Raw genomic sequence first — 25571 nt, 5'->3', positions numbered from 1 at the left:
ATGGTTGGAGGGTATACTGAGGGATGGGGAGGTGGTGTTGATGGTTGGAGGGTATACTGAGGGATGAGGAGGTGGTGTTGCTGGTTGGAGGGTATACTGAGGGATGGGGAGGTGGTGCTGATGGTTGGAGGGGTGAGGGAGGGTATACTGAGGGATGGGGAGGTGGTGTTGATGGTTGGAGGGTATACTGAGGGATGAGGAGGTGGTGTTGCTGGTTGGAGAGTATACTGAGGGATGGGGAGGTGGTGCTGATGGTTGGAGGGTATACTGAGGGATGGGGAGGTGGTGCTGATGGTTGGAGGGTATACTGAGGGATGGGGAGGTGGTGTTGATGGTTGGAGGGTATACTGAGGGATGGAGAGGTGGTGCTGATGGTTGGAGGGTATACTGAGGGATGGGGAGGTGGTGCTGATGGTTGGAGGGTATACTGAGGGATGAGGAGGTGGTGCTGATGGTTGGAGGGTATACTGAGGGATGGGGAGGTGGTGCTGATGGTTGGAGGGTATACTGAGGGATGGAGAGGAGAGCACAACAGCATCAGCTGCACAATATGATTTCAAATGCAACGGTTGTAACGTCATAAACGTAACGTCAGCTAATTGATCCGCCCCGAAAATCCATATTGATAATTGACAATGATGAACACCAATTAGCGATGAGGCTATGAATACGGCAGCCAATAGATTGCGCAGAGAGGCAGGATTTCCGCTGCCTCATATACCGCCTGGCGTTGCTCGGTAGTGAGGGTGGCGGAGGAAGAGTTTGGAAATCTCGAGCAGCTGGGGTTTAACTTCAGGTACTAAGTAGAGTTTCGGACGCGTTATAGTGTAGAGTTTAAATTTTGAATGCGGTTGTAAAGGCTGGAATTTCGAAGTCGTGACAATGGCGAGCGAGTGACGGGGCGAAACTATGATTGGTGGTTATTTCGACCAATAGAATGCGCTACTGTGTTCAAATTGACAAGGCTTCCAACTAATGGGAGTTGAAAGCTTTGATTGACAAGGGAGTCAACAAATGAGGTGGTCGCGTAGTCCCTTTTGTTTCATGAGAGTGGATCAGCGATGGGCGGACTGGGGCTCGTTCGTATTTCAAACTAAAGTTACCGGGACTGGCTGGGTGGTATCTGGGGAGGAAGATCCCGATGGAGGCTCTTAGTCAGACAGTGCAGTGGCGATTCGGTTCTGGTTCCCTCTGTGTACTGAGGCCTCGGTGCTTGGCCCCATCGGCTTCGCTTCTATGGGCCCCATAGTCCCTCCTGTACAAGGGTCTTTGGCCTAAAGCATTTAACTCCTGTTTTCCTCTTTCAACAGATGTTATCAGCATGTTGTGTTTCAATTAGGTTGTAGAGCTTGTTCCCATCTCTGCATCAGCATTACTGGGCCAGTGATCAACGTTAACACGTTTGGTTATTCCTGCACTACGCTCAAGAGCAACCTCTTTGGCTCATGTCAGCAGTACTATTTTGCTGGTTGCCCCGGCCCTCACTTTTCTTCCATGCACCCTCTGCCCTCCCCTTCCAGGTTGGGTGGCTTCCTCTATTGCGCTGTTCCCGCCCGCATCCAGTTTCCCCCGTTGGCCCTTTTACATAAGAGTCGTTATCACATTCCGTCAACAATTGTGCGCTTTCTTTATAATATGAATGAACTCTGTGTAGGGCAAGATTTATTTAAGAATATTTTATATATGTGCCACAGGCTGATGTGACTGCTAGTTAACTCATTTTAATGTGTAATACTTGTGAGATTTGAAGGTTACTGTTGACCATTTTACACATGTTATAATATAGAATATTGATTTATGTCATCTATCGATTTTCAATTGCCTAAAAAAAATTGGCAATGACATAAAGGCTAGCTCGCATGCTTACTTTCAAAATAAGTGCAACTTTGCTTTGACGTTGAATTTGCAGACAACCCCTCGGACAAAGCACCCTGCTGTATCTCTTCCTAGGGTTTCTTGGCCCTACTTTCCTGAAAACCAAAACTTTTTGTATCCTGTTTTTCTGTTATGGTATCAGGAGTACAACTTGAGCATACCACTACCTTTGGCTTGCCTGCAAGCATATATATCTAACAACACACATAAAATGTTGGAGGAACTCAGCAGGCCAGGGTCTCGAAGGGTCACGGCCAGAAATGTTGACTGTTTACTGCTGAGTTCCTCCAGCATTCTGTGTGTGTTGCTTTGGATTCCCAGCACCTCCAGAGTCTCTCCTCTTTATGATATCAAACTGTCAGAATGGGGAAATGTGATAACCTTACTTCAGTTTTGTTTGGGCTTTATTTTTATTTTAAAAATTAAAAGTAATTTTATAATCATAATAACAAACTTGTATATCAGATGTATACTAAAAATCCCTATCGCTTCACAGGGAGTGAAATGCTCTTGGAAATAGCACATGCCAAGCTTACAGCTACAAGTTGCTGATTCTCTGATCTGAAGCTGAGGTCATCAACCTTGAGTGGACTTTGAGAAGCACTGAGTTGTAATTGCATTAGTGTACAGGTCAGTTTTGCCATTGATCTTGGATGATTCTGTTTACAAGGTCTGAATACAATGGTTTGTTCACTGCACCAAATTTCCACCTATTTGATGTCTTGTGTGTGGGAGATCAGGTAAATAACTATTGTGTATTCTTGCTCTAGTATAAATCTGGGGAAATCCTTGCCCTGTAGTGATCTCACCCTTGACCTACATTCACTTTTACTGCTTTTAATTTTGTTTTGGGTCATCGTATTTGCCAGAAGCAATAAAACAAATCATGACTGAGGAAAGGTTGTTCTTTGGATCTTGTAATAAGTGATATTTACAAAGCGACACACACAAAATGCTGGAGGAGACAGCATGAATGAACAAACAGTTGATGTTTTGGGCTGAGACCCTTCTTCAGGATTGGAAAGTAATTTGGGGAGGGAGACGCTAGAGCAGAAAGGTAGGGGAAGGGGAAGGAGGATAGCTTGAAGGAGCTGGGAGAGGCCAAGTGGGTGGGAAGGTAAATAGCTGGAGAGGAAGGAATCTGATAGGAGGGGAGATTGGAATAATGGGCGAAAGGGAAAGAGCAGGATCCCAGGGGGAAGTGACAGGCAGGTGAGAAGAGGTAAGAGGCCAGAGTAAGAAATAGAAGAGGAAGGGGAGGGGCAATTTTTCTGTTACCAGAAGGAGGAATCAATATTGATGCTGTCAGGTTGGTGGCTACCTAGAGGGAATGCAAGGTGTTGCTTTTCCACTGTGATGGTGGCCTAATTGTGACACAAGAGGAGTCCATGGATGGAGATGTTCATATGGGAATGAGAATGAAAATGTTTGGCCACTGGGAAGTTCCACCTTTGGCGAATGGAACAGAGGTGCTGCAGAGCACCGCAGGGAACCGTACTCTCTCCGGTCCTGTTCACCCTGTACACATCAGACTTCCATTATAACTCGGAGACCTGCCATGTGCAGAAGTTCGCTGATGACACGGCCATAGTGGGGTGTGTCAGGAATGGACAGGAGGAGGAGTATAGGAAACTGATACAGGACTTTGTGATATGGTGCAACTCAAACTACCTGCGTCTCAATATCACCAAGACCAAGGAGATGGTGGTGGACTTTAGGAGACCTAGGCCTCATATGGAGCCAGTGATCATTAATGGAGAATGTGTGGAGCAGGTTAAGACCTACAAGTATCTGGGAGTACAGTTAGACGAGAAGCTAGACTGGACTGCCAACACAGATGCCTTGTGCAGGAAGGCACAGAGTCGACTGTACTTCCTTAGAAGGTTGGCGTCATTCAATGTCTGTAGTGAGATGCTGAAGATGTTCTATAGGTCAGTTGTGGAGAGCGCCCTTTTCTTTGTGGTGGCGTGTTGGGGAGGAAGCATTAAGAAGAGGGACGCCTCATGTCTTAATAAGCTGGTAAGGAAGGCGGGCTCTGTCGTGGGCAAAGTACTGGAGAGTTTAACATCGGTAGCTGAGCGAAGGGCACTGAGTAGGCTACGGTCAATTATGGAAAACTCTGAACATCCTCTACATAGCACCATCCAGAGACAGAGAAGCAGTTTCAGCGACAGGTTACTATCGGTGCAATGCTCCTCAGACAGGATGAAGAGGTCAATACTCCCCAATGCCATTAGGCTTTACAATTCAACCGCCAGGACTTAAGAACTTTTTAAAAGCTATTATTAATGCTTTTTGAGATAGTGATTTAGATGCATATCATATTTTTTACTGAGTTAAGTATTGTATGTAATTAGTTTTGCTACAACAAGTGTATGGGACATTGGAAAAAAAATTGAATTTCCCCATGGGGATGAATAAAGTATCTATCTATCTATCTAAAGCAGTCCCTCAATTTATGATGTATCTTACCAATGTAGAGGAGGTTGCATTGGGAGCACAGGATACAATAGAAGACCTCAGGTGAAAGGACTGAGACCCTGAATGGAGGTGGAGGTCAGAGGCAGGTTGGTTGCTTTCAGGGATGAGTTCAAGAGGGAGATAATTGGGGAGGGACAAATGGACAAGGGAATCATGGAGGAGCGATCCCATCCCCACACTCTCCGCTTTCCACAGGGAAAGATGTGCTTGGTGGTACGATCCCTTTGGAGATGGCAGAAATTGTGGAGAATGGTGTGTTGGATGCAGAGGCTCATGGGGTGGTAGGTGAGGACAGGTGATTAGATGGGGTAAGCACAGATGTCTGGGAAATGGCAGAGATGAACATGAGGGCAGCATCAATGGTGGAGGAAGGGAAATACTGTGTACATCCCTGATGTCCTGGAAAGGATTCTCTCAACGTGGGAACTGGGGTGGTGGAGACAAAAGAACTGAGGAAACAGAATAGCATTCTTCCCCCCCCCCCCCCCCCCCCCCGGAGATTGGGTGGGAAGAAGTATAGCCAAAGCAGAACCTCCTGGTGGCCAAACCTTTTAATTCTGGTTCCCATTCCAGTTATGTCATGTCGGTCTAAGGCCTCATGTCACGAGGCCACTGTCGGGGTGGAGGAACAGCACTTTATATTCTGTATGGGTAGTCTCCAACCTGATAGCATGAATATCAATTTATCTTTTTGGCAAAAAAATTTTTTCTTTTGATTTTACCTACCCTCCTGTTCTCTACTCTATCCTCTTCTCACCCACTGGTGCCCCTGTCTCCCTTGGTTCACTCTCTTCTCCTATCAGATTCCTTCCTCTTGAGCCCTTTACCTTTCCTGGCTTCACCTATCACCTTCTAGCTATCCCCATTCCCCGGCCCCCAATCTTTTTATTCTGGAGTCTTTCCCCCTTCCTTTCCAGTCCTGATGAAGGGTCTTGGGCCGAAATGTTGACTGTTTGTCTCACTTGGATAGATGCTGTCTGACTCTTCCAGTTCCTCCAGGCGTTGTTTTGCAACATCTACAGAAATTCTTGTGTTAGTGATATTTATAGTAGCTTTAGCTGTGATTTTCAATTTGCACTATAATACGAGATTGGCTGGGCTCTCTACCTCTTGGGCTGTTCCAATTTTTTTTTTCCCCTGATAATTGAACTGTGAGTTGATATTGCTCCAAGATGTCACAACTGCATTGATGAAAGTTTGGAGTAAAGCTGCACTGATGCTTGCTGCTGATAAATCTTCTTTTGGAGTTGAGCCCTGGTGCTTAACCGTTTGCATAAAACTCTCCTGCATTGCTAACTGGATTATTTCAAACACCAATAGTCTGACACGAGAAGGTTCCTGGTTTGAACAATGAGAAATTGTCTGTATTCTTTGTTGTTAAAGCTGCATATTTTGAATATTTTTGAGGGCACAGACTCAGAATAGAAGGATGTTCCTTAGAGCAGAGTTGAAGAGGAGTTTCTTTAGTCAGAGGGTGGTGAATCTCTGGAATTCATTGCTACTGATGGCTGTGGGGGCCAGGCTGTTGTATAGTTTTAAATTGGAGATTGATAGGCTGTTGGTTAAGAAGAGTGTCAGAGGTTACAGGGAGAATGGGGTTGAGAGGGATAATAATTCACCCATCATGGAATGGTGGAGCAGACTCGATGGGCCAAATGGCCTAAATCTGCTCTTGCATCTTCAGGTTTTATGGACTAAATTAGAAACCAGAGAAATACCTACCTATATGTTGAGGCCTTTAAACTTTGTCTCTTAACCTTCTAAGCTCTGGAATTGGTTCAGAACAACTAGGGGATCATGTCCTTTTTCAATGGCACAGGAAGTCCACTGTCTATGGCTAGGAGGCTCTCTGTAAATCCTCTTTTAAAGGCTGTGGGAGTGCAGATATGTCTGTACAGAAACTTATAAAAACAGTGATGGGCTGGCTGCTCTACATTGGTAATTTTCATTCACCAGAATAGTTTTACAGATGTTGGTGTCATTGTAATGCCAAGAATTCTTGTCTATCCCTAAATGCCCTTGACAAGGTAGTGTGGTGAGTCATAATTTGGAAATCAGTCTGTGGAGGACTTTTATACACTGGGTGGGGTGGGGACTGGGAGATCCAGGAATTTAAATCAACAATGATCAAAGTGCAGTGATGTTTTCAAGTCAAGCTGATGTGTAACTTGGGAACACCATCACATTTCCCTTCCATTTACCTGGTAGGAGTTGTTGGTTTAGAAGAAACTGCTGAAATAATTTTGATCTTTGTGTCAGTTTTTCCCATATTTTATTTTTCCAATTCACCTTGCCAATCCAGCCGATTCTTAATGTTGAAGTAGTTTTTACCGCAGTCACTTAATTCTTCAATTAAGTGACTGAACCTCTGACCATTCATTTCTTTTTAAAGTTAATATTTATTGACATACAGCGCAAAGTAGGTTCTATCAGCCCTTCGAGTTGCGCTGCCTGGCAATTCCTCACATTAATCTGAGCCTAGTCATGGGACAATTAACTTGCCAATCAGTATGTCTTTGGAATGTGGGAGGAAACCGGAGCACCCGGAGAAAACCCATGAAAACGTACAATCTCCTTGCAGGCCGCAGCGGGAATTGAACCTGTCTCGCTGGTACTGTAAAACATTGTGCTAACCACTACACTACTCTGCTGCCCCTTTTCAATGTAAACATACATTGAAAGGAATGTGATATATACTGTAGTTAAGGAGTATATTAGATGTTGCGAAATACACAGGTCTCTTAAATTGAATAAATATGTTTTGCTGTACCTTCTGTAAGTTGGAGATCCTCTAAAGTTTTACTCCCTTTTTCCTAATTTAGATCATCTCATGGGCCTTTGCTCTTGCTGACCAAGATATACTCCTGATCTCAATTGACTGTTGAGAATTCTCAGCTGTTTCCAAAATTCTCTGTAGCTTTGGTCGTCTTTTTCTATTCACTATCACTAGCATAATTTCTCTGAGGTTTCTTTTTATGGGAGTTGCATAACAGGCTGGTATGGAAGGACCAATGCCTTTGAACAGAAAATCCTTGAAAGAGTAGTGGCTATGGCCCAGTCTATCACGGGAAAACCCATCCCAACTATTTGAGCACATCTTTTCCATTTCCCTCAGTTCAAGTCATTACTCATGACAATATTTCTTGAAGTTTGTGAAGGGCATGCAGTAACTTTGTGATGCAACAGGATGCTCCTGTTTTTCTGCAAATACAGGGCAAGCAGCAATGGCAGCTTTCCTTAATGCTATATGATTACGAGATTCAGAATTCTTTAAAGCACTTTCCCATTGCCTATATTTCGCAGAAGTTTCAATGGGCCGCAGGAAATCGAAGAGAAAGCCTCCAACCAAGAAGAAGGTGCTCGGCACACTAGAAACACAGTTCACTTGTCCATTCTGTAACCACGAAAAGTCATGTGATGTTAAGATGTAAGTATAATGTTAGCAAACGTGAGTATGCCTCAGTGGTACCATAAGGGGTAAAACATTTTGAAATTGCTACATTTGTTTGTTCCTTTATCTATTTCAATTGTTGGATGGGGATTTAAGAGCTGAATGATATTTTTATTTTGTATTATTGACTTTTGGTGGTATTTCTGTTATCTGTGAGCTGGATTTTATCTGTACTGTATGAATGTTTGGCACAAAATGGTACTGCTGTATAGCATGGCAAATACTATCCTATGATTCCCATCTCTTCAAAAGGTTTGATTAAATCCCATTGGTTGAGGATCTAGGATGCAAATGCATAACATGAGAGCAGAATTAGGCCATTCAGCCCGTCGCGTCTGCTCTGCCATTTGATCATGGCTGATCCATTTCCCTCTCAACCACATTCTCCTGCTTTCTCCCCATAACCAACATATCTATCAACCTCCATCTTAAATATAACCAATGACCTGTCCTCTACAGCCTCTACAAATTCATCACCCTCTGGCTAAAGAAATTCCTTCTCAACTTTGTTCCAAATGGACGTTGTTCTATTCTGAGGCTGTGTCCTCTGTTCCTAGAATCCCTTAACAAAGGCAATATCCTCTCCACATCCACTCTGTCGAGGCCTTTCGACATTCAATAGGTTTCAATGAGATTCCTCCCCGCTCTCTGTTCTACTAAATTCCAGTGAGTATAGGTCCAGGGTGATCAAACACTCCTCATCGATAACTTTCTTTCCAGAATCATTCTCATGGACCATCTCTGAACCCTCTCTAATGTCAGCACATCCTATCTTAAATAAAGTGCCCAAAACTGTTCTCAATACTCCAAGTGAGGTGTCACCACAGCTCTACACATGTCCTTGCTCATCTGGAGAAGAAGGATGTTTATGTGAGAATGCTGTTCTTGGACTACAGTTCAGCATTCAACACCATAATTCCCTCCAGGCTCAACAAGAAGCTCAGAGACCTTGGCCTTCATCCTGCCTTGTGTAGCTGGATACTAGACTTCCTGTCAGATGGTGAGCAGGTAGTAAGAGTGGGCTCCCTCACCTCCACCCCTCCGACCCTCAACACAGGTGCCCCTCAGGACTGTGTCCTAAACTCCCTCCTTTACTCTCTGTATACCCATGACTGTGTCGCCAGCCACAGCTCCAATCTGCTAATTAAGTTTGCTGATGGCACTACACTGGTTAGCCTAATCTCAAATAATAATGAGGCAGCCTACAGAGAAGTTGTCATCACTCTGATACAGTGGTGTCAAGAAAGCAACCTCTCCCTCAATGTTGCAAAAACAGAGGAGCTGGTTGTGGACTACAGGAGGAATGGAGATAGGTTAACCCCTGTTGATGTCAATGGATCTGGGGTTGAGAGGGTGAACAGCTTTAAGTTCCTTGGCATAAACATCAAGGATCTCGCGTGGTCTATGCATACTGGTTATGTGGTGAAAAAGGCACAACAGCACCTCATTCATCTCAGGTGGTTGAATAAGTTTGGTATGGGCTCCAAATCCTAAGAACTTTCTACAGGGGCATCCTGTAGATTGAGAGCATCCTGACGGGCTGCATCATTGCCTGGTATGGGAACTGTATTTCCCTCAATCACAGGACTCCGCAGACAGTGGTGTGGACAGCCTGGCACATCTGTAGATGTATACTTCCCACTTCAGTACATTTACAATGACAGGTGTGTAAAAAGGGCCCGAAGAATCATTGGGGACCTGAGTCACCCCAACTACAAACTATTCCAGCTGTTACCATCTAGGAAGCGGCACAGCAGCATAAAAGCCAGGTCCAACAGGCTCTGGAACAGCTTCCACCAGGCCATCAAACTGATTAATTCATGCTGACACAACTGTATTTCTATGTTAGATTGACTGTCTTGTTGTACATACTATTTATTATAAATTACTATAAATTGCACGTGGCACATTTAGACAAAACGTAACGTAAAGATCTTTACTCCTCATGTAAATGAAGGATGTAAGTAATAAAGTCAATTCAGTTCAATTCACCAGTGCTTTATAAAGTCTTAACATTACATCTAGTCCTCTTGAAATGAATGTTAACATTGCATTTGCCTTCCTCACTACCAACTCGCTATGCAAGTTAACATTTAGGGAATCTTGCAGGAGGACTCAAGTCCCTTTGCACCTCAGATTTTTTTGAATTTTCTTCCTGCTTAGAAAATAGTTTATGCTTTTATTTCTTGCATGACCATACAATTCCCAACGAAGTATTTCATTTGCCACTTCTTTGCCCATTCTCCTAATCTGCCTTGGTCCATCTGCAGTCTCCCTGCTCTTCAACACTACCTGCCCCTCCACCTATCTTTGTACTGTCTGTAAACTTCCCACAGAGCAATCAATTCTATCATTCAAATCATTGACATACAAAGTAAAACGAACGGTCCCAACACTGACACATGCAGAATACCACTAGTTATCGGCAGCTAATCAGAAAAGGCTCCCTTCATTCCCTCTGTCTCCTGCCAGTTAGCCAATGCTCTATTCATGCTAGTATCTTTCTGTAATACCATTGGCTCTTATCTGGCTAAGCAGCCTCATGTGCAGCACCTTATCAAAGGCCTTCTGAAAATCCAAGTATACAATATCCACCGGTTTCTGCTTTGTGCTGTTTGTGATTTCCTCAAAGAATTCCAACATATTTGTTAGGCAAGAATTTCCCTTAAGCTATGCTGACTTTGGCCTATTTTATGATGTGCCTCCAAGAACCCCAAAGCCTTATCCTTAACAATTGATTCCAGCATCTTTCCCACCACTGAGGTCCGGCTAACTGGCATATAATTTCCTTTATTTTGAAGAGTGGAGTGACATTTTGCCAGAATCTAGTGATTTTTGAAAAGTCATTACTAATGCCTCCAATTTCTTCAGCTACCTCTTTGAGAACCCCGTGGGGTAGTTCATCTGGTCCAGGTGACTTAACTACCTTCAGAGCTTTCAGCTTCCCAAGCGCACACTCCCTAGTAATAGCATAGTACTCACTTCTGCCCCTGACATTCTTGAATTCCTATATACTGCTAGTATCTTTCACAGTGAAGCCTGATGCAAAATACTTATTCAGTTTGTCTGCTATTTCCTTGTCCCCCATTACTACCTGTCCAGTGGTCCGATATCTACTTTCACCTCTCTATATACCTTGTATATCTGAAAAAACATTTGGTATCCTCTTGATATTATAGAAACATAGAAAACTTACAGCACAATACAGGTGCTTTGACCCACAAAGCTGTGCCAAACATGCCCTTGCCTTAGAAATTACCTAGGGTTATCCATAGCCCTCTATTTTTCTAAGCTGCATGTACCTGTCCAGGAATCTCTTAAAAGACCCTATCATATCCACCTCCATCACTGTTGCCAGCAGCCCATTCCATGCGCTCACAACTCTCTGCGTTTTTTAAAAAACTTATCCCTGACATCTCCTCTGTACTGACTTCCAAGCACCTTAAAACTGTGCCCTCTCATGCTAGTCATTTCAGCTCTGGGGGAAAAAGCCTCTACTATCCACATGATCAATGCCTCTCATCTTATACACCTCTATCAGGTCACCTCTCATCCTTCTCCAATAAGAAAAGGCCAAGTTCACTCAACCTATTCTCATGAAATATGCTCCCCAATCCAGGCAACATCCTTGTAAATCTTCTCCTCTGCACCCTTTCTGTGGTTTCCACATCCTTTCTATAATGAGGCAACCAGAACTGAGCACAGTACTCCAAGTGTGGTCTGACCAGGGTCCTATATAGCTGCAACTTTACCTCATGGCTCCTAAATTCAGTCCCACGGTTGATGAAGGCCAATTCACCGTATGCCTTCTTAACCACAGAGTCAACCTGTGCGGTGTCCTATGGACTCGGACCCCAAGATCCCTCTGATCCTCCACGTTGCCAAGAGTCTTACCATTAATACTATATTCTGCCATTATATTTGACCTAACAAAGTGAACTGCCTCACACTTATCTGGGTTGAACTCCACACAGCCAGAGACCCGGTTGCTCCCCCCAGTAGATTGTCTCTTGGTTGTCCCCACCAACCGTATCCAAAGCAGTATAGTTATTATTGAGGGGTATGGCTACAGGGGTATTCTGCACTGGTTGCTAATTTCCTTTCCCTCTCCTGACAGTCACTGAGGTACCTGCCTTCTGTAACCGAGGGGTGACTACCTCCCTTTACTTTCTATCTATCACGACCTCTGTTTCCTGCATGAGCCGAAGGTCATTGAACTGCAGCTCCAGTTCCCTAACACGTTAAATGTCTTGTGTAATTGAATGGTTTGTGTTACATAACAAATAATTTAATCATAATTTCACTGCATCTCAGAAATACTATTTGATATCCTTGTGACATAATAAAACAGAAGACGACTGCATTTTCCTTTAAATCTACAGAGTTTATTGCAAATCTTGTATAATTGTGCAGTTTTGATCCATTCAGCTAAATTTTTAATGGAAATCTTCCTTTTCTTTCAAAATTGCTACTTGCAAATCTACAGCAAATCATGAAATTGTGGCTTTTTGCATTGGGGGGGGGGGGGATATAATTGAATTACTATTTATCCCAAAGATTGCAAGCTAGAATTCAAACATGTTTTTTCAGTGACTACAAATTCAAGTATATTTTGCCAGCATTTCTTCATATGCAGTTACCCACATAACACACAAGGAAAGAGTTGCAAAATAATGCTTTAATTTTTTTTTACATTGTATGGAATGGTTATGTGTTTTAAAATGCTAGTTTTTATTATTTTGTTCCCTTCTGTTTTCTAGGGATCGTGCACGGAACACTGGTATCATATCCTGCACCGTATGTTTAGAAGAATTCCAGACCCCAATAACATGTATCCTTATTTGAAAGTGGAGGCATTTTGGGGACTGTTCAGACATTCAGCCCAATCCTTCAGGGCCCTTAGTCGAGTTCTTTTTATCTGGGTTTCTATGCACACTTTGTATCAATTTAATGAAAATGGTAACTTCCAAGGCACTTTGGAGACCCTATTGGATAGAAATGGATGTCAGAGAAAGTGGTGCATTCAGAGAGTATGTAGTTTTTACAGGAGGTGGGATTTTTGGTGGAGCATGGGGCCAAAGGCCAAGATGGCTGAAGGTGAACTTGCTGGTGGTGGATAAAGGGAATGGATCTTTACACCTCCAGTGGGGACAATGCTTATGTGAGTTCAGTAGAGAGAACAAGTAATGGTATTTTAGCTTCGAGATGTAAAAATTATGAAAAGATTGAACAGTTTAAATGAGAATTATTAGGAAGTCAAGTGGGCATAAATAGGGAATGAGCAATAGACCACTGGATGGGCTGGGAGGCCGGACAGATGCTCTTTGGAGTACAATAGAGTATCAAAGGTGCTGATGAGATGGGCTGAAGTAACTCGGGCAACTGGAATGGGCAATAAGTCTTGGGTGGTGCTCAGATCCCACAAAATGAATTAACATTTTTGTAAAGAAGTGACAGATGACATTGTGGATGTAAAAGCAGCTGTTTTTTTGGATGCACAAGTCGTGCCCTGAGTTGGGGACTAGAGAGAATAAGGAACAAACACAAGAAAGTCTGCAGATGCTGGAAATCCTAAACAGCACATACAAAATGCTGGAGGAATCCAGCAGGCCAGGCAGCATCGATGGAAAAGAGTAAACAATTGACTTCTGGTGAAGGGTTTCGGCCCAAAATGTTGACTGTTTACTTTTTCCTCACAGATGCAGCCTGGTCTGCTGAGTTCCTCCAGCATGTTGTGTGTGTTGCAAGGAGAGAAAGGAATTCTGGCAGAGTGAATCATCTGTAGCACTAACAAAGACCACTGGTTTGATATTCTACAAAATATAATTGAGCCTGTCCAGCTTTGCACATCAGGTAAGTGGCCAGCTTAAGTTAGATGATGGAGAGTTCATTACAGTTCAGTTCGCCTTCCAAAGCTCCTGTTCAGACCTCCCACCATAAACTAGCTTCTCCCCGGAACTTGGCTGCCTGCATGCAAACGCATTTAGTTATGTTCAGACATAACATTGTGTCCACAGACTTTGAAGGCCAATAACTTGAGTTTAAATGCATCTCTTGTCCCTGTCCAGCTCCATAAATCTCTACCATCTTGGAACTCCATTAACTCCATCTTGAAGAGAGTTGTGCCGCTAGTTACTTGGAATGTAGTTAACTACCGCTGTTCACCATCACAGATGGCTTTTCTTTAACTGCTGCTCAGATCTGTCAGAGCCAGTAGATGTATACAGTGATTGGATCGATGCCTGTGAAGCAGCGAATCAGTAGTTTTGCCTCAAGTGCTCTGTTTTACTTCAAGGAGATTGTCAGTTTTGTTTTTGCTGACTGTAAATAATAGTTGATGTGGAATCTCAAATACTACGGATGGTTTTCAAGCTGTTATTAAAAGTTTAGAATTATTCCATTTACACTGTGTGCTCTCTTATTTTCTTGGGTCAGTCCTCGTCTTTTAGTAACAGGAACAGTTTCAGTTGCCATTTAAATTGTGACTTGCTTACATTTTAGATCGATGGAATGGAAATTGTCTGTGTTAATTCTTTTAATGTTGGTAGGCTATGACACATGGTCTTAGCAGTGAGGGCTTGGTCCAATGGGATGGATGTCCAGGACTCTGGGGGAATATGGATACTACATGGATGGACAGATACGTGCAGACATGCACTTGCACAAGATCATGCTCATTTCCCTCTGCCCCACCTTGCATCCTGGTCAGCTCTTCAGCTTCTGTCTGTCCATTGAGTTCCCCTATATACCACTCTCGTATCCATCCTTCTCAGTTTTTCCCCAGTCACTCTTGTCCTCCACCGATCAGATAGACTATCCCTGATCACTCCCACTGTTGCCTTCCGAACTACTGCTTGGTTTGCTGATCATCCTTTCCTGCAAGTCTCAGCCGTGTACTGCTTGAAATTTGCAGTCGACACTACTACTCCTGATCTTAGCCAAAAGGCTGAGAAGCCAGCTCAGACCGATCCTGAATCTTTTCCAGAAAACCTTGGGTGAATCATGTGCTATAACAGTAGTGGATTCGATTCTCCCAATGCTGCAGATGAACTGGTGGGATCCAGTGCATGAGTTCCTGGCTAATAATGAGGGATTTACCTTTTTGGAGTGAAAGTGTCCTATTCAGTTTTCATGGCCAAGCAGTAAACCAGAATTTTTGACATGGTGAGTGCAAGCTAGAACTTTGACCATAACCACAGAGTGATAAATACAAGGGTGAATGCAGAACCGAAGAGGATTTGACAAACAATAGCTTTTGTATCCTCTCAATATATGAGACACACTAAAGACCTTTCTATGTAATTGCAGAAAACTGGGGCTGTGGCCTTTCTGAATTATTGAAGGAAAGAAATATTAATCCAAATAGAAATAATTGTTTGGAGGGGACATGAAAGTGATCAGAATTTAAGCTTGTGAAGCTGTACCTGTTGGGTGTCATAGTAGAAAAAGATCTTTTCATACCTTTGAAGACAGGAAACTGATGATCTGTAAGTGTAGGTGGTCACTGCTGCCAGTTGTTCAGAGAGCAAGCATTGCCACTGCTTAATACTTGGGTAGCTAGTCCTAAGACCATGTAGAAAGATTCTACAGCAAGATTATATTTTGTGGTTTGATAAAACGATTGCAACTCATGCAGAGCAAGCTTATAAGGCTGTTTATTATTTCGAACACTGCCTGAAGTTTCAATGGAACTGTACAGCTGTGCTTGATAACCAACACTGTGGATGTGAATTATTTTATGCACACCCTCTGTATATAGAACTTGCTCGTTCTTGTGTTACTTGTCAAATTCATTTGGTCGCTGATTTGGGGACTTTGATTTACTGAGCTGCTTGAAAGTTGCTGATGTGAACAGTGACTATTTCTCTTCCCCCCCCCCCCCCCCCCACCTAGCCCCAGTGCGTGCTGATTGGCCTGCTGAGGTATTCCAGCTGTTCTTTTGCCAAAACCTCTCTGTGATGCTAATTCCCAAGGGTAATTTATTTAAAATGTAATTGTTGGACCATTCACTCTAGAAATTTTTTTAAAATCCCAATCTGGTGGGGATGGCCTTGATTTGGTGAGAGCTGCATAGAATTTACAGCAGCATGTCAAATGGCTTGGTTCAGTGAGAGCACACTGCTGTTTCCATTTCACTGGAGCAGCTTTTCAGCCATATCTAACTCGTCGACATATCCCTCCAATCCTTTCTCTCATTAACTATTCACCCTAACTTTATGTGGGGATAGGGCTCCATGTTCTCCCCACCCTCTAGATTAGGGCATTTATCTTGAAATCCCTATTTTGATTTCTTATACTGCTGCATGTTGTATGCTCTTCCCTGCATCACAAGCCTGTTTTATTAAAACTTAACGTAATTTTACTGGCCTCTATGAAGTCCCAGTTCAGCTTTAAACTTTTTGGGGAAGGACTTTAGCTTGTTCATTGTTTCCTAAGAGGTAATCTCATTATTTCTAGTAATATCATTGCAAATGCTTTTATTTTTCAGGGGCTCATTTTAATGATATAGAATGGGGAAAAAACAAGAAATTGTTGGAGATGCTCAACAGGTCAGATTGCATCTGTGGAGTGGGAAAGTTTTACTGACAATTTTAACACTAATTCTTTAATTATTTTTCAGTTTTATTCAGGTTTTTAACATTGTGAAATACTTTGCATTTGTAGGACTGGTTGCAAGTTGAATGCAACTCTCCCACTTTTCAGCTCTCAGATCCTTTTGTTCCTCCATGCTTTTTAAAATTACATTCTTAGTAAATGTCTATCTCAAATTGTAACATATCACGCGCTAGTTTTAAAGTCTCCTTGTAGTTTATTGCGACCATCTCCAAACTTACACTGCACCATCCACCACTAGAAATATTGATTTCCTTTTACAATCTGTAGATGCTGGAAATCCAAGCAACACACAAAATGCTGGAGGAACTGAGCAGGCTAGGCAGCATCTATGGAAAAGAGTACAGTCGATGTTTTGGGCCGAGACCCTTTGGTAGGTTGGTCCAGCATTTTGTGTATATTTCCGTTTTGTATTACTAAGCATGTTAGATTCTAGCAGTGACAAGACAGCCTACCGAGGAGAAGTTAACACCCTGATAAAGTGATTAAAGTTAACACCCTGATTAACAACCTCTTGGTCAATGTCCAAAAAAACAAAAGCTGATTGTGGATTACAGGAGGAACGGAGACAGACTCGCCCCTATAAAAGCCATGACTGTGTAGTTGAGAGGGTGAGTAGTTTCAAGTTCCTCGGTATACACATCACTGAAGATCTCCCCTGGACTGTACACACTGGCTGTGTGGCAAAAAAAGCACACCAGCATCTCTTCCATCTCAGGTGACTGAAGAAGTTTGGCATGGGCCCCCAAATCCTCAAGACTTTCTGCAGGGGCACCACTGAGAGCATCCTGACTGGCTGCATTACTGCTTTGCACAGGAACTGCACCAATCTTGCTCACTGAGCACTGCAGAGAGTGGTACGGACAGCCCAGCACATCTGTGGATGTGAACTTTCCTCCACTGAGGACATTTACAGCAGCAGCAGGTGCATAAAGAAGGCTTGGAAGATCATCGGGGACACCAGTCACCCCGACCATAAACTGTTTCTGGCAAACAGTACCTCAGCACAAAAGCCAGGACCAACAATGGGACAGCTTCTTTCTACAAGCCATTAGACTCTTAAATTCACATGTCTGTACATTGTGACAGAGTCATAAACCAAAGGTTTTTACTCCCTGGCATTGTGAGATGGACTTAAATTTAAATAAATTACCAGAGCTTACTGGAGCTAGATTGATGATAACTGTGCCCAGCGTTTGGTATAGTGTCAGTAACCAGTAGTATCTTAGGCTGAACATAAGATATTGGAGCAGAATTAGGCTATTCAGTCCATTGACTCTGCTCCATCATTCAATCTTCGCATATTTATTTTCCCTCTCGATTCCATTCTGTCTTCTCCCTGTAACCTTTGATGCCCTTACTAATCAAGAACCTATCAACACTGCTTTAAACTTGTTTTCCTACACAGCACAGAAATATTTTCTGGGCCTATTAGTTTAGTGGTTCTAGTAACTACATCCCTCACTCCCTCCCACTGAACTTTACCCTTTCCTTGCTCAACTTCTGTAGTTCTTGTACATCCTGTGCAATCAAGATCCTAGAATTTGTCTGATCATATTGTTGGAGAGTGTAAATGCAGGCAAAGTGAATGGAGTTTGTTGGAGGCAAACAAGGCTCCAAATCATCTTGCAGCTGGGGTCACGGACAGTGCATGGTTTTCCCTCATATCTGTTCCTGAGAGAAATTTTCAGCTACATGTGACAATTTTCAGAACTCATTGCCTGGCCTGCCTAAGATGTATTTTGGATTTGACCCGAAATGGTAATTTTGCCTACTCTATCACTGATGCAGCCTTACTGATGAATATTTCCAGCACGTTACGTCCTTATTTGAACAGTTTCACATCTCTGCCAGGAAATGGAATTGAAACATTTATCCCTTGTGAGCAATGTTATCTTGACATAATACTGCCTTTTGTGTGAAAATCCAAGCTCGATGATCATGCCTTTACAATTAAATGAATTGTAATGTGGAAGAGTTCCTGGTGTGACGTTCTGATACAGTGTGCGCCCACGACCGTGCAATGTTCTAATGCCCTGTGGTTAGGTAGAGTGCTCAATGTGATTCTGCTCCAATGGACAGTCGGGTAACATCTCCAAGCAACACACGGATCAGAGTGGGTGCTGCAAGGAGTATGTTGGAGGGGGAGCTTTGTGCAACCCCTCTGCAGTATAACGCAGCCTTTTTGGGACATATCTCGGTGCATTACCATTCCAATGTAGGTAAAGGGTGAAAGTATCAGGGTGGTGCGGTTCTGATGTAGTATGGAGGAAATAGAAACGGGAACCATCTCCGATTTTAAATGATTGACTGAATAACAACTTTTGTGTTGTTCAATGCTGATTGACATGGTGTGCTCTGGATTCATTGACTTGCACTGTGTTTTGGATTTATTAAACTTTGTGCTCTGGATTAGGACAACAGCAGACATTTCACATTATTTACTGCAGTAAGAGGCCTTTTAATTAGTCACAGGAGATAGTTAACAGTTCAATAACTGATGTCAAACTATCACGTTGCCCTGAACACAGTTCATCAAACAAAAAATTGATAGTGTCTGAAGGTTTCCAGATATGACTGACTAAATGCCAGGGTGATTCTGTTTACTATGTATGCACTGCCTGATGATTTATTCTGCAGTGGCAGCCAGATGGACATTAATCTGAGGAACTGGTACAGACCCTGTTAGCTGGGGGCAGAACACAGCTGAAGCTTGGCCACAGAGATGTGCTCACTGGCTGCATCTGATTTCAGGCCTTGGCTGGCTACTTTTTTTTTTTTGCATCTTCACAATGAACCAATTGACAAAATGCTTGTCCATGTTACGGCCCTGGTGCTGGTGCTGTCACAGTTTTATTGAATATAAATATTACCTTCAGTTTACCCGACACTTGGCATGTCCTTCCATTGGAGGTTGTTCTGTACAAACAGTGAGCTGACTATAGGGAAGTCCCAAGGCCTGATTTCAGCCTTCGCTGTTGTCGAGTTTGACTGTCTGCTTAAGCCTGGCGTTTGGTAGAATTTGGAAAGGAAAGTGTCTGTGCGCAGGGGGAATTCTTGATCTACAACTAATGCTTATAGTGGGTATAGATAAAGTACTGCTTTTGAAAAGAAGCACCTCTAATTCTAGAAACTAATCTAAATACTTTGAACGTGCGTCCATCATCATCTGCTCTTGCTCTAGCTACAGGATTAGCGTTGAGTGGGTTAAGATGGTTTAACGTGTTGTTCTCTCTGTGTATCAGCATAGATTTTACCATGATGGAAGTCCAACAAATAATCAAAGCTGGCATTATGAAACGGCCCACATCCCAGTGATGACTGGCATTGCATTTTACAGGGACTGTATAGTTAAATCCACCAGTATCATGTGTTAATTATACAACATGGCAGTGTTGGAATACAGAATTTATCCCTGTGACAGATGGACAGTCAATTACATTGTTGTATATATTGGGATTGTATATCCAATACTGTACAAAATATTAGTCTGATGAGAGAAAACTGATTCAGAGTATGTTACTGAAGACTTGGGATTGCCATACAAAACCTGACCATTGAAACTCCTGAAACTGGATCTAACCCAATAGTTCAATATCCTTTTGCCAATTGTTGCATTGGCCTGCATTTTCCGATTGTTTTGAGTCAATTGGCCAGTCCATCACTGACTCGGGTGGATAAGAAAAAGAATGGATGTGTCTGCCAACTCATTTTTGGCACTGGAGCTGGGTATAGGTTTCTGCAGCAGTGTGCATTGGCAGGGAAGTGTTCTGTGTCACTTTGACCAGGGTTTTACACATGGGGCCCTAGTACTGAGCATTGGGTGAAGGGGTATGTAAGGATGCAATGCACATTTGTACAAATCAGTCCGTTGAGTGGTATCACTGTGCTCTCACTCAAAGTCCTGATAGATTTGCCCGCGGCGAATGGCATCCGTGTGCTGATTGTATTTGTACTCTCCTTGGTAGTCACCTTCGCTGCATTCCGAGCCGCTTGCCAACAGGATGCCATCGTCGTTGGGGTAGTTGGAAATGCAGCAGTACTTGGCGTCAAACACCTGGCGGCTCAGCCCGTACACAGTCATTCCTTTCTGCGAGGCCCCCTGGTTTGTTCCCATCTGTAGCGACACGATACTGGAGTCGCACTTTTCAGCGCCCAGCTTGTTGTCAACAATGTGTCTCCGTGTTCCTGGGGCCGTCATTCCAGCCTGAAAACAGCAACCAGACGGATTGGAGAGAGACCTGCGTAAACTCTGCTACATCCCGCTCCCCAACCCCCTTGAGTGAGGCTGAGATTCCTGTTTGTAAGCTGCAAATTCCACGTAGCTTGCTTACCTTCTCCCACCCCCTACCATCCTCCAAGAGGACCACAACCTTGTGGTTTGGAGGCTGGTATGGATCAATGACCTATGGAGCTATGGTGGCTGGAGTCAATGCTTTGGCCAAACAGGTCAAAGTGTAGAGGCCAGACTAAGAGTGGTCCACTGGTCCTCCAGGTTCAGGGGTTCATCTCAGGGCTGACAACTCTGACTGGTAAAATAAAAATGCTATGGAAATGACGTTGAAGAACCTTTCTACATCTGAGTGTGACAGTATTCCTGAGTCTCCACCCGGAACGTGTGACTGACAGCAGTGAAAAGCAAAAGGAAGCTACTGACATCATGAAGGAAGCCCCGAGCGTCGCCAGTGATAGAGGATCTTCATTGCTGCCCTAAATGCCAGCTGTGTAACGGGCTGTAAGTAACCCCTGCCATATCCCTCACCTCCACCCACCGTTACCAATATCCTCCACCACCACCACCACTACTGTCTTTTCCATTGTGCCCATTCTCATTGTAGAAGCAGTGCTGAATGGGTTAACAATTCCCTTGAGAAGTATGTAGGACTTGCACACACCTAAACGTACAGAAAGTGCTGTATCTGATCTCATTCCTGTGCATGCTTCTCCTTCCCCACCCCCCCCCCCCATACCTGTGTTGCCCCCTTGTTGGTTCCCATTTGGAGGCTGATAGTTGTCTGGTCAAGGGGCTTCTCCACTCCAGTTTTAGGGTCATACAGATGCCTTCTGGTGCCATAGGCTGTCATACCCTGCTGGCTGGCAAATTTATTTGTCCCCATCTAAAGAAAATTGGAACATGAGAGGCATCAAAAGTAGTGAAATCTTCCTGTTTGCTTTCTGAAGAGAATCTGACTGACGGAATGGTTTTCTCACTGATAGGATAGACTTGCTTCTGTATAAATTAAACATTATTGATGCATTTGATTTTGCCATAATTTCCACACTCCCTTGATCTTGTCTGAGGTTACCCTCCATCTATCTAATCCACCTGTGCTCAGGGGATTTGGTTGCATGGATATGTCAGTGGAACAGCTATCACCAACTCCCTCTCCACATCTCCTTCCACAACGGCTGCCCTTGTGAACAAGCCACTTGCTGTTTCTGTGTATTGTTCAGCAACATAATTTTGATTTGAAAACCTGGTTGAGGGGTCAAAGTAATCTTCCCCTAGAGAAGCTTGCCTATCTGGTTATAACTTCCACCCACTGGCCTACTCAACATCCTAATGATTCATCACCAAAGAATCAATTGCATTGAGAAGTAAGTGATTTGGACAACGGGTCCATCTTTGCTCCTTGTACAAGCAATCCAGGTAGTTTAGTTCACCAAATCATTACCTGTATCCCTGCAGTTTATTCTTTATTGGATACTTCCCCCATTTTTCTTTTGAGAGTGTGAGTTCCAAACCATACCCTCGCTGTTTCTTTAAAATAAAAATTCTCCTTGTACAAAATATAAACAACAGTGCCTACTGGAAATATTCTGCTGGTCAGGCAATATATCTGGAATGATAAATGGTTAGCATTGCAGGTTGATAGCACTGGGCAACAAAGATTTAGCTTCCTGAATAGTTTTGGGTGTAGCTTATGGATTTTTGAGCTGCTGATCATGAAAATCACCATGCAGCTTCCCTATGGAGTTATAGAGATGCATGCACAGAAACAGGCCCTTTGGCCAGTTTAGTCCATGCTGAAAACCATTCAAACTTCTAACCAGCTACCCCTACTATCCAAGTACCTATCCAAATTTCTCTTAAATGTTGATATCAAGCTCGCATGGACCACTTGTGCTGGCAGCACTCTCACGACCCTCTGAGTGAAGAAGTTTCACTCTCACATTCCCCTTAAACTTCTCACCTTTCACCCTTAAGCCATGACCTCTGGTTGTAGTCCCACCTAACCAAAACTTGCTTGCAGTTACCCTATCTATATCCCTCATAATTTTGTATACTTCTATCAAATCTCCCCTCAATCTTCTACGATCACACGGATAAAATCCTAACCCAAACAATCTTTCCTTATAACTCAACTCCTCCAGGTCCGGCAAACTCCTTGTAAATTCTCTCTGCACTCTTTCCACCTTGTTTAAATCTTTCCTATGGGTAGGTGACCAAAACTGCACGCAATACTCCAAATTAGGTCTTGTCAATATCTTGTATAACTTCCTGCACCATTTTTTAAAAAGTCGCCTATATTTATTATTTCGATTCATAACTCGTCAATTAAAAGTTACCCACAATGTAGATTGAAAAGTTTTCCCCTGTCTAGGCATGCCTGGGCATACTTAGGCAGGGTGGGCACTGCATGGCAGGATGGGTTTTAGAAAGGCTATCAGTTTCAGTGAAGGATTTTGATATTTGAGATGGATGTTTCCCAGAATAACTGATGCCAAGATTAAGGAAGGCATTTTGTGAGGTATCCCAATAACTTTTGAACATTTCTGGGCAATCCTCACTGTTTCTGCCATGCAAGTGTGCAGTTTCTCATCAAGGTATTTTCACTTTGTCAGCTTCTGCAGCAAGTTGCTTCTTGACCTCTTCAATGTTTTCTCTGTATTCACTGTCCTCTTATCCCTCTGTTCTAATCCCTGTCTTCAAAGGGTAGCCTCCAACCTGATGGCATGAACATTGACTTCTCTACTTTCCGTTAATGCCCCTCCTCCCCTTCTTACCCTATCCCTGACATATTTAGTTTTTTTTTCTCTCTCTCTCTGCCCATCACTCTGCCTGTTCTCCATCTCCCTCTGGTGCTTCCCCCCACTCCCCCTTTCTTTCTCCTGAGGCCTCCCGTCCCATGATCCATTTCCTTCTCCAGCTCTGTATCACTTTTGCCAATCACCTGTCCAGCTCTTAGCTTCATCCGGTCTTCCCCTATCATTTTGCATTTCCCCCTCCCCCCACTACTTTCAAATCTCTTAGTATCTCTCCTTTCGGTTAGTCCTGATGAAGGGTCTCGGCCCGAAACGTCGACAGCGCTTCTCCTTATAGATGCTGCCTGGCCTGCTGTGTTCCACCAGCATTTTGTGTGTGCTGTTTGAACTTCCAGCATCTGCAGATTTCCTCGTGTTTGCTCTTCAAAAGGAAGTCCCACTATGCAGAGCAGTGGCCACTACATAAGGCTGTACCTGAAGTCCAATGATGTTCCGTCCTGCTTTCAGTGTCTCACTGTTAAAAGCACGTTGCTGTTTCTCTGCATACCGCACACCAATGTCTGATTTAGTTTGGTACCCTTTCGTCTTTGCCTGTGAGAGGTAAAAGATAGCTTTTAAGTGATGAGTGAGTCAGATAATTCTAATAAATAACTGAAGATCATTTTGATTAAGGTGGTCACTGTAAATGTACTCACCAAGCTAGCTAGGGCCATGAGAGTGGTCTGAACTTGGGTCAAGTTACAGTTCTCATACAGGTCGTTGGCTTCAAAGCTGTCGTGAAGCTTCACGCCGTATTTTGTGATCGCTTTGAGAAAGTTTCCAATGTTCTCCAGCTGTGGATTAAAAGCAAATGTGAGGGCCAAATCATTTTTAGCAACTGGCTGCACATTATTGTACTAAGCTGAATATCTAGTATTATAAAGGCAGAATTAGAAAGTCTATGATTGGAGCTTGTGTTTCATAATTTCAAACTTTTTTTAAACAAAATAGATAAACACGCAAATGTCAATCTGGAAAAAAAAATTTTTTTTTTCATTGATAACATTTATTCCAATAATAAACTTCAGTCTCACAGAATTTGCACATTGGTTGTTTGTCGGTACTGCACGGTGACATAGATCTACATGCTCAGATAATAAATTTACTTTGAAATTGTTTTGCTTTCAGATCGCTGCCAGTGGTGTGATGGTGGTAAGAGTGTAGGTGAAAAAGGTGGATGAAACAGATTTATGTGTAAATAATGCCAATGAAAATTAATATTTCGTTCAAGCTATTCACTGAGGCATTTCACTGCAGAGGCCAGATCAGCTGGCAGAAATATTGTGAGCATTCTATCTTGGTGAACACATCAACCAAACACCCAGTAGCCTCACTAAGAGAAACAACCCCAAGTCCTCCTTTCCCCATCTATTCCCTCCAAAGAAGCACCGTGACTGTTGGAGGTCATTTTTGGTGCTAATCTATGCTCTGGCCCAATGCCAAGGAAACAGTTCACTTTGTGTTTGATGGAATAAAGCATACCCATGAATGACCAAGTCCACATTGTTCTTAAAAGAAGCCAAGTTAAGGCTGGCTTTTGTCACTCTACAACAAGTGGCAGGGGAATTGCACATTTATTTCTCTAACGTATTGGAAAAGGGATTTCAGACTAGATCATCCTTGCCCTGTGTCTTGTGTAACCGGGTCATGGACATGATGCTAATTCTGATTTAGTCGTGCTTCCACTAAAAATGATGCAGCTTACCGTTTTTTGTGTAAGAACTGAAATTAACCATTTTTTCCCAAAAGCTAATAAAATAAACAAGAAATCACCTAAAAGTCAAGCCCCAAGTGAGGATCTTAAAGTTATCAGATGCAGTCTGGTTGCATCAATACTCGAACAAGAGGAAAAATAAACTATACTCTTGGGTAAATACCGGTAATGCAATGTCCTTACCGGAAAATACATACTGAGGCAGCCAATGGGGTTAAATTCTTCAAGCGACACCAATGGGGACAGTTTCTTAGAAGTAGATATCTCTGGTTATAAGCTATGATTGTTATCTCTACGGACCAATTGTATGTCATTGTTGCTATTTGAGGTACTGCGATTCATTGGAACTACTTGTGAGTCATTGGAGTTGTATGATGTATTTACAAAAGCAAATATGAGATGACAGTAATC

At 43.1% G+C, this 25571-nt stretch overlaps 2 protein-coding genes across 3 annotated transcripts in view; one reads left to right on the top strand and one right to left on the bottom strand.

The window, feature by feature from the left end:
- Positions 1-667: 667 nt before the first annotated feature.
- elof1 (elongation factor 1) lies at positions 668-14211 on the top strand. 2 transcript variants are annotated; one of them, XM_073069272.1, is made up of 5 exons: positions 668-796; positions 2372-2505; positions 7660-7783; positions 12568-12638; positions 14007-14211. In XM_073069272.1, exons 3-5 carry the CDS (start codon positions 7668-7670, stop codon positions 14069-14071), a joined length of 252 nt encoding a protein of 83 aa, XP_072925373.1. In that variant the 5' UTR covers positions 668-796; positions 2372-2505; positions 7660-7667; the 3' UTR covers positions 14072-14211. The 2 variants fall into 2 exon arrangements, with proteins under 2 accessions (XP_072925373.1, XP_072925372.1); XM_073069271.1 differs by lacking the exon at positions 668-796 and adding an exon at positions 995-1079.
- A 4646-nt stretch (positions 14212-18857) lies between these two features.
- The window catches only part of LOC140740213 (TLC domain-containing protein 4-B-like), a 61122-nt gene continuing 54408 nt past the window's right edge, over positions 18858-25571 (bottom strand). The window contains exons 10-13 of the mRNA XM_073069269.1: positions 24103-24240; positions 23882-23998; positions 21391-21537; positions 18858-20627 (exon numbers count right to left, since the gene is read on the bottom strand). Coding sequence (XP_072925370.1) covers positions 20313-20627; positions 21391-21537; positions 23882-23998; positions 24103-24240 — 717 coding nt within the window. The 3' untranslated portion in view covers positions 18858-20312. The remainder of the gene's footprint in view (positions 20628-21390; positions 21538-23881; positions 23999-24102; positions 24241-25571) is intronic.

This window comes from Hemitrygon akajei, chromosome 16, assembly GCF_048418815.1.
Source record: "Hemitrygon akajei chromosome 16, sHemAka1.3, whole genome shotgun sequence".
In the NCBI taxonomy this organism is placed as follows: Eukaryota; Metazoa; Chordata; class Chondrichthyes; order Myliobatiformes; family Dasyatidae; genus Hemitrygon; species Hemitrygon akajei.
The sequence above is the reverse complement of the archived record's forward strand: the minus strand, read 5'-3'. Positions and strand labels throughout refer to the sequence as shown.